Source organism: Phodopus roborovskii, unplaced genomic scaffold, assembly GCF_943737965.1.
Source record: "Phodopus roborovskii unplaced genomic scaffold, PHOROB, whole genome shotgun sequence".
Lineage (NCBI taxonomy): Eukaryota > Metazoa > Chordata > Mammalia > Rodentia > Cricetidae > Phodopus > Phodopus roborovskii.
In genome coordinates, this window is record NW_026126637.1 from 444,836 (window position 1) to 454,319 (window position 9,484).

Sequence of the window (9,484 nt, forward strand, 5' to 3'; positions counted from 1 at the left end):
CTGTGTTCCCTGTCCATCCTCAGATACTTTCAAGTCTCCATTTACCCTTTATCAAGCATGAGTTCTCAAAGGCTTAACCCAGATAGTTACCACACTTCCTTATTTCTTTGAATAATATTTTATATACAGCATTTATTACTATAAAATAATAATACTATTATAAGATGATTTGATAGTTTTCAAAGCAAGGAAAAAGAGATAACTTTCTGTTACAAAACCTGTCCCATCTGAACGATGTTTTAAATAACAATTTTTCTAAGTGAGTTAGTACAAAAAATGTATTCAGTGACTACACTTGTCTGAGTCCTATAACATTAATGATCAATGTATTTAAAAGAAAGTTTTTCTGTGGGAATTGTTCTGGAATAATCACCTTGACACCAAAGAGGGTGGAAGAGACCAGATGTCACCAGTGGAACAAAGCCAGAATAATTCCTGCAAGGCCTCAGTCTCAGGTCTAGTTCATGATATCAAACCACAAGGTGGGGCAAGCAAGCAATCAAGATTTTTACAAAAGCCTACATGGCAATCAGTGGGTTGTTAAGGGCAATGACATGTTGTTCTGGCTATTTTTCCAAGTCATTCTGTTTCAGGTGTCAAGTGAAGTCATTCTTGGCAGATAGACAATACAAGGAGTGTTTTAAGTAAATCAATCAATAAATATCCAATAACTGGTCTTTTACCTTATTCTACTTCAGTCCAACTTTCACCATTACTCCCTCAAATGAACAATTCATTATAGATTCCTTTTAAAGAACAACAACAACATGTTTCTTGCTACTTCAGTTTACAGAGTTGAATTAACATTCACAGCTCAACACTCAAACACACATACAAGCAAGCACGCACACACATGCACGCACATGCAGGCACCCATGAGCACACTCACATATGAACCACAATGAAACTTAATCTAAAAAATTTACTTTTCTATACTCTTTCATGACTCCTGTATCCTTTTACCTACATGTTCCATCATTCCACATCACCCAATATTAGCATTTTCTAGAGTTCTAAATTGTCAAATATAATTAGAGTTGTGCCTGCCTTCTACACCAGAAGCAGAGAGGATGAACAGGTTGTTATGGTTATGTGCTGCCCTGCAGTGGGAACTTGTAAGTTATAAAGGCATCCTACACTAGTGGATGATCTCTCAGAAGTTTCCTAGTAAAACAAAGGTAAAGGAAATATTCAAAAATGATCAACTGGGGATGGAGGATGTTGAGTTGACTTGATACATGAAACCCATACCTCGTCTTCCTGTGCAGGATCCTTGAGCTCAGACCACAAGACCCAGCAGTATGGCAACCACAGATGTGGCTATTGGAGTGATCTTCTTAGCACAGACAGTCATTGGAATTCTGGGCAATTCCTACCTTCTCCATCATTATCTGTTGTTTCTCTTCAGGGGGTACAGGTTAAAACCCACAGACTATATCCTGCAGCACTTAACTACAGCAAACTTCTTAAGTTTACTGTGTAAAGGAGTGCCCCAGACAATGGCAGCTTTTGGTATGAAAGACTTCCTCCAGGATATTGGGTGCAAACTAGTTTTCTATGTTCACAGGGTGGGGAGGGCAGTATCCATCAGCAGCACATGCTTTCTGAGTGTCTTCCAGGCCATTGCCATAAGTCCCATGGGCTCCACATGGGCAAAGTATAAATTCCAAGCTCCAAGGTACATTGGCTCTTCCATATGTCTAGCCTGGATCCTGTCTCTTCTTGCCAACATTGCTTATCCTGTGCACATGAATGGAAAATTCAGCAATGTAAACATCACACATCTAAAAGAGTTTGAATACTGTTATGCTGTCCGTCACGACAAAGTCAGCGACATCCTCTATGCAATATTAGTCTCGAGTCCTGATGTGTTTTGTGTGGGAATGATGCTGTGTTCCAGCAGCTTCATGGTTTGCATCCTCTACAGACACAAACAGAGAATAAAGCACATCCATAGAAGCAACTTCTCCCTCAGGTCCTCCCCTGAGTCCAGAGCCACAAAAACCATTTTGCTCCTGGTGAGTACCTTTGTGTGCTTTTACACAGTTTCTTGCATCTTGCATATCCATTTCGCTCTTGTTTATCATCCCACACAGCTCATTGTAAATGTTGCTGCAATTGTCTCTGGGTGTTTCCCAACTCTGAGTCCCTTTCTGCTGATGAGCTACGACTCCTGTGTATTCTCACTCTGTTTCCAATGTGCAAGGAATAGAAAATACTAATCATTTGGTTAACATACAGATTATTTGTTTCTGATCAACATTTAGTTGTTATTCTATCATACATTTTCAGTACATTGATGAAATTATCACATCATAAAGTGAGTTGACACATGTAAAACCATGCACATAAATTTTGTGTGATATATCATGTGTGTATTTGAATGCCTTATTCTTTAGTTAAGTTATTTAGCATACTTAATAAAACATAAAGCAACATTAATCTTGATATTATCTTTTCATTTTTGATTATCTGTTAAAATTGATTTAAATATATTAAATTGCTAACTACTTCTGTCGTAAAAAATATAATGAAACACATTTGTTTCCTTTTCTCCTCATGAGCCATGTTCATAAACATAATAGTGTTTGACAACTAAATAAGACATACTTGTGTTCATACGATAATGAGCATATTTTAGGGAATTTCCAAAGATTAATCATTCATGGCAATATAATAATGGTTAAAGCTTTGATACAATTTTCCAAGAAATAATGAGTGGATTTTTTTGGCACTAGTATTATTATCTTCTTTCTCTGGTTATTATGTCTGTGAAAATTACTTATGAAATACCACCTTTCCCCATTTTTATAAGTATTGTGCATTTAGTACACAGTTCATTGGGATTTCACGAATTGTGCCTCTCTTTGTGTGAAACTCTGGTGTCAGGGAGACATCACAGTTGCTTCCTCTGGTCTCAAACCCCAGGTCCCACATAGTGGGATCTAACAGATGTTATGACTCAAATGGGCTTAACAGACATTTTTGCCACAAGATCACACAGTACTTATACAGCCTTTGCATCACAATATAACTTAGAAGAATTAAGGATTATTGTGATGGATGAAACCAGTACAAATCTGTACGTGGTGTTATAATCTCATGGCTATGTCTTGCTGTAGATTCTTCCTATAGCTTATTCCTTTCTATAACAAACTTGAGATTTACTTCCCACAGTTTAGCACCATCTAGTCATATACTGGGAACAAATTTCTCACATGCATTTTGAGTTTTACTGATTACACTCCCTAGCTATGTGCAAAATCTGTTCTCCATTAAAAGGTCCTAGTTTGCTGATTGTATTCCTTAGCTATGTGTGAGGCCTGCTTTCCACTATCAGGTCCTTGTTCCCTTCTCCATTGTAATTAGAGATCTTCTTCCTGCAATTACCTTCACTGGCAGGCATCTGGTCAGTGTTTAGGGCCCAATTAAAAGCATCCCACCTAAGACATTTCCAAATATCCAAGGATGTAAAATTACTACACATCTGAAGTTGTTGATTCATAGCTGTCTAGATTGATAGAAAAAATAAGCATATTCTTAGCTTTATCTCACTGGCAGATAGAGAAGCGATAACCTAAACTAACCCTGCACTAAAAGGTTCTCAAACTTCTTGTTGTATTAAATCAAGATTCTAGCTCAGAGATTTACTGCTCACTCCTGCTTCTCCTGAGAAGATAAAGACATAGGTAATCAGCCCATTTGCTTATCCTCAGGTAAAAGTAAACTTTCCTGAAGGCCTGTGCTGCCACTGAGGCCAGAAACTAGAAGGTGCCAGGTTTTGTTTCTTGTACAAATTAAACTTAGACCCTCTTCTGATCTACAGCCCTGAGTAATTGATGCAAAAAGTTTCTCCTACCAGTTTTAGTTTAGCTCTGCATGTAAATGTTATCTGCCTTGCTGAGGCTGAGAAATTCAAGCCTGACATGCTATTGTAAAAATAATTATTGTTGCAATGTGTATATACCTGTATCCCCAAGAACTGGGGAGATACAGAGAGACAAAGAAACAGAAAAGAGAGTTAGAGAGAAAAAGAAACAGAATTGGAGACACAAAGAAATGGAGAGATAGCCAGAAACAAAGAAACAGCAAGAGAGAAATAAAGAAAAATAACAAAAGAACATGCACAGGAGCAATTTGTGAGTCAATTCCTTTTTCCCTCAGCTTTTAGTTCCCTCACTTATTTGTAGTCCCTTTCTTTGAACTCTGAGTGAAAATTTTAGGAGCTGTACTTCTAAAGATTTCAGTAGTTTTTATATTTTGTAGGCTATACATCTCTTAAATGGTTTTCTTGTACAGAAGCTATTATTTTCAGTGATGGGAGTGCCCCAAAGTGGTGTGGCCACTAACACAAATACACTGGCAAGTCTAGATGCTGCTACACCACAGACAACAAACATGCTTTAGATTATATATGATGAAAGGTGGCTGGATCCTTGGAGTGTTACTTCTAACATCTAGGAAAAGTTTACTAGGTAAATAGCAGTGTTTGCAACAAAGTAGCAACTACTGACTTCTGACTTCACCCTTCAAAGCTCTAGGTTATACAGTCTCCAGAGAAGGTCCACACCTTGTATAAATCCAAGCATGATGTAAGAGCTCTGCATATCAGATATCGGTGTTTATTTTGATTTCTGATCCATGTAGTCTTACATGTGTTTACCAAGATGTAATTGGTCATTATTTCTTCTCCTGTACACCAATTTCTCTGAGTAAACAGCATCATACCATATCAGTAGATGTTTGAGAAGCTCTGTTCAGAGATCTCCAGACAAAAATGGGATTTTAAGGTTTGATGATTAAATCAATTTCAGAGCAAGTCAGTATGAAGCAAAGTTTGACTCAATAAAACTAGCCAGAAAAGAATGTAGTGTGAGAGTAAACTCATATCAAATAGGATGGGTGTGCGCTTCTTAAGGGAGAGGGGGCAATTAGGTTTTTTTGGTTTTGTTTTGACTGTGGTGTGTGTGTGTGTGTGTGTGTGTGTGTGTGTGTGTGCGCGCGCACGCGCGTGTGTTTTAGTGACTTTGACTTTATATTACTAAAGATCGCTAAGAAATCCCCCCAATCCATTCTTTAACTCCAGTTCCATAGGACTTCATAACCTTTTCTGGCCTTCTTGTGTACTGAGTGCATTCAGTGTACTTATATACACAGGGACAAAACATTAATATGCATAAATAAATAATAATTTAGTTAAATCATTTCTTCAATGAAAGACAGAAGGTGGGTTTATTGAGGGATATACAGTGTGGATATAGGAATGAGAGGGGAGTGCTAAAAACTCAGTTATACAACATTTCAGTCCTAAGTAAGAGCAGTTTATGTACTGTTCTTGTTATGATATCACATGGAAACTCATATTATCCCCATGGGCAATTTTTGCTTGATCAGTGTCATCTCAAGTTCTCGTTTACTCAACAAAATAGAAGTTCTGGTTCTGGAGCGGAGCCACCACACTCTCCTATTCTTTTCTCCCCATTACCATCATTCCCTGTCTTTCTGTCCTCCCTCACTAGTCTCTTTTCAGTTTTAAAAAACAATGCTTCTTATTTTTGCATGACTCCCTCCTTGTTGTCCATCCTTCCCATTTTTAGAAGGCAGTCATTTAAAGTCTAATACATTTAGAGGTGTGAGCATATTCACTGGAATTTAGAACGTTGCTGGGCATGCTGAAGGAAAAGCACAAACTCAGACAACATAAGGAAGATTTCACACCATAAACTGATCACCGTGAAGTAGAATAATCACATAAAATGATTTTTAAAAATGAAAGTAATAAAATCCCAGGAAAAGATAAGGGAGGGGTAAATCTGTAATAATTTGTTAGTTGTTTGAGAAAAATCATACAATCAGTTTTGGTTATATTTACCTACTACTACTACTACTCCCTCTAACTCTCCTCAGTTCTACTTCCCGTTTCTCTTATCCCTTTATTTTTAAAAACCAACTGAGAATCTCTGCTTCAGTTTCCATCAGCTACTGGATGAAGGCTCTATGATGAGATTTAAGGTAGTCATCAATCTCATTAAAAGGGAAGGGCATTTAAGGCAGCCTCTCCACTGTTGCTTAGATTCTTAGTTGGGATCATCCTTGTGTAATCCTGGAAATTTCCCTAGGACCAGGTTTTTCATTAAGCCCATAATGGCTCCCTCTATCAAGATAACTCTTTTCTTGCTCTCCTCTGTTCTTCCCCCAACTTGACCTTCCTGATCCCTCATGTTCTCCTCCTGCCTCCTCTTTCTCCTACCTCCCCCCCCACTCCCATGCTCCCAATTTACTCTCCTGGACTCCAGTTGTAGAGAGGGATGTGATGAGCAAAGGGGACCATGCTGGGGAAACCCACAGAAATAATTGACCTGAACACGTGGGAGCTCACAGACTCCAGACTGACAGCTGGGGAACCCACATGACACCGAACCAGGCCCCCTGAATGTGGGTGTCACACAGGGCTTGCAAAGTCTATGGAGGCCTCTGGCAGTGGAACCAGTATTTATCCCTGGTGCACAAATTGGTTTTGGGAGCCCATTTCCTATGGAGGGATACACTCTCAGTCTAGATATACTGGGTAGGGCCTAGGTCCTGCCCCAAATGATGTGACAGACTTTGATGATGCCCCATGGGGAGGTAGTGGGGGATATGAGAAGGAAAGGGAACTGGGATTGGTATGTAAAATAAACTTATTTTTAATTTAAATAAAAATTAATTTAAAAAACCCGAGTCCAACTTGTGATGGCCATACAGACTCATCCACTGCCAGGAGCATTGCTGACATGCATTCTCTGCATGTGGATAAGCTGGTATTTCTGCATTGCCATCCACTGTTCAAAGAATCTCTCTGCAGTTTCCAGGCATGAACATGTTATACAAACATATGTAGGTACTCATACATACATACATGTAAAATAAAAACTTAAATAAGGTGGAACATAACTGTGGGAGCACTTGATGCTTATCTCTGGCCTCCACAAACATGCTTAACACATACACGTGGACATACACATTTTTCTATTTTTTTCAAAATGATATCATTACACCAATAATTTCTCTTTCCCTTTTCTCCCTCCATCACTTTTGTATATCTGCTTGCTAACTCTCAAATTCATGGCCTCTTTCCCTTTCATTATTTATATCATCTATCTACCATTCTATCATCTATTTATTCTTCCAAAAACATTAATACAACTTGCTTAGTCCACATAGTGTTACCTGTTTGCATATGATCTCAGCACTGACTACTTTGTAGTCAATAAAAAATTGGTATGCTTATCTGCTGAAGACCATTCTCTCCTACTTTCAGCATTATCTAAGGCTGAGACCTCATAAGCTCTCTCTCCTTTCCATGTAATCATCCATTGGTACCATTGGTGTTTAGGGCTTGTTTGGACAGCCACGTTGATGAGACTTTATGGGTGGAGCCTCTCTGACATTTCTAGGAGACACAATCTCATAGCAAACTTCCTACTCCATTAGTGTTTACAAAGAGTAAAAATACATTTTGTAAAAAGCCTACAGTGAAGCTGGGTTTGATGGTGCATACCTTTAATCCCAGCACTCAGGAGGCAGAGGCAGTTGGTTCTCTGTGAGTTCCAAGGCCAGTCTGGTCTACAGAGCTAGTTTCAGGACAGGCTCCAAAACAGAACAGGGAAACCCTGTCTCAAAAAAAAAAAAAAAAGAATATGACCATATAACCTAGGGATTTGCAAAGATTCTTGGGAAGATGTGAGACTGTTAAGCCTGTTGACTTTTAGTGGAGTGTGCTGTGAGTCAAATTTTCTAATAAAGACAGAAACAGCTGATTTCATGAAATAGCTAAGGAACTGCTCTGAGGTTCTAATAAAGTATGATGAAAGGGTTAGAGTAGAAAACAAGGCAAGTCACAAGTCACAGATGGAGTACCCAGTCCACTTTCTCTTTCCTGTGTTCTTCCTTATTGTCCTGGATCCAGTTGCAGAGAGGGAGGAGTGATGAGCAAAGGGGTCAAGACCATGCTGAAGATTGACAGAAACAGCTGACCTGAGAAAGTGACAGCTTATGGATCCTAGACTGACAGCTGGGGAACCAGCATAGGATAGAACCAGGTCCCCTGAACGTGAATGGTAGTTGGGGGGCCAGGGAAGTCTATGTGGCCTCTGGCAGTATTTATCCCTAGTGCACGAATGGACTTTTGAGAGTCCATTCCCTATGGAGGGATAGTCTCTCAGCCTAGATACATGGGGGAGGGCCTAATGATAAGACAGACTTTGATTATCTCCCATGGAAGGGAGTGGATGGGGGTGGGGTGGGATGGAGGTTGGTGGGGGCATGGGAAGATAGAAGGGAGAACTGGGATTGACATGTAAAATAAGATTGCTTCTAATTTAAATAAAAATTTATGTAAAAAAAGAACCATCTAGGGCTACAGAGCTGTTCCACTGTTCTATGATGACACAGAATTCTAAATTGACTAGGCATTCTCACATCAAGCTGCTTGAAACAGAGTGCGTCAGACAAGGCAGAACTCCGTCAAGTGGCAACAGAGACAGCCTCTAAATTTAATGGATGGTTTGGGGTTTGTTTCTCTGAAGCATTCAAAGACATAACTCGGGTAAGCAAACCCCAGAAACACTTGCCTGCCGTCCCTCCTATTACACTGGATTTACTATGTTGACAAGAGATAGACAGTGGATCTCAGGAGACACTAAAACATCATGTCTGAAGACAGAAATCAGAGAGAGATAGGATCTGTGTGTGGTAGATCTCCTGGCAAGGACTCCTTGGCTCCATAGACGACTAAGGAAAATTCCCTTCGGGAATAGAGGTTTCTTTGGAGGGTAAAATGCTTCAGAGAAAAAACATCCTGACCCCTAGACCAGGGCCAAGGAAAAGAAGCCTACCCCCGACCAGGGTCAAGGACTTGAAATCCCATAAATCCCTGAGCACAAAATCCCACCAATCACTGAGTTTGCCTCAGTTGGACCACAGAATCCCACCAAGCTCAAGATTTGAAAACTCACCACTCTGAGCTTGCCCCAAGTCCAGGACTTGCGTTCTCACCCCACCCCCAGAAACCCTATACAAGCCCTGCTTTCATTGGTTGCGGCTTCTTTTCTGAAGAGGCAGTCACCATACAGATTCTTTTCTCTTGTGTGAGGTTTGTATGGTGAGGTGTGAAAGTTTCACCAGAGCCAAATCTAACACTTTCCACCCAGTGGAGCTGAGCAGAGGGGAGCTGTAACACTTCTGCTGGAAAAACCTTCCCCTCCAGTCCTGCAAAGTCTGTGGTTCTGTGGCACTCCTTGGCTCCCCACTGCCTGATAACTTTTCATCTCGGCTGTAAAGCTTACATTCTGGACCAAACCTCCATAAGGTAATTAATCTCTGCAGCTCTGATGGAGAGCTGTCATCTGGGAGCCAAGGAACACGGGTCACTGTGAGCACAGCAGCAGCTCTGCTCCTCTAGGGGAGTTTCCCCAGACAAAGTGTTATAGTTCTGCTAAGCTCC

General features: G+C 40.1%; 1 protein-coding gene across 1 annotated transcript; it reads left to right on the plus strand.

The window, feature by feature from the left end:
- Window positions 1-1,301: 1,301 nt before the first annotated feature.
- Window positions 1,302-2,226, plus strand: LOC127239068 (vomeronasal type-1 receptor 4). The gene has a single exon (XM_051207858.1). The coding sequence runs from the start codon at window positions 1,302-1,304 to the stop codon at window positions 2,220-2,222; it is 921 nt and encodes a 306-aa protein (XP_051063815.1). The 3' UTR covers window positions 2,223-2,226.
- Window positions 2,227-9,484: the final 7,258 nt, after the last annotated feature.

Coding starts and splice junctions, on each gene's coding strand:
- LOC127239068 (XM_051207858.1), top strand. CDS start 1,302: ATGGCAACCACAGATGTGGCTATTGGAGTGATCTTCTTAGCACAGACA.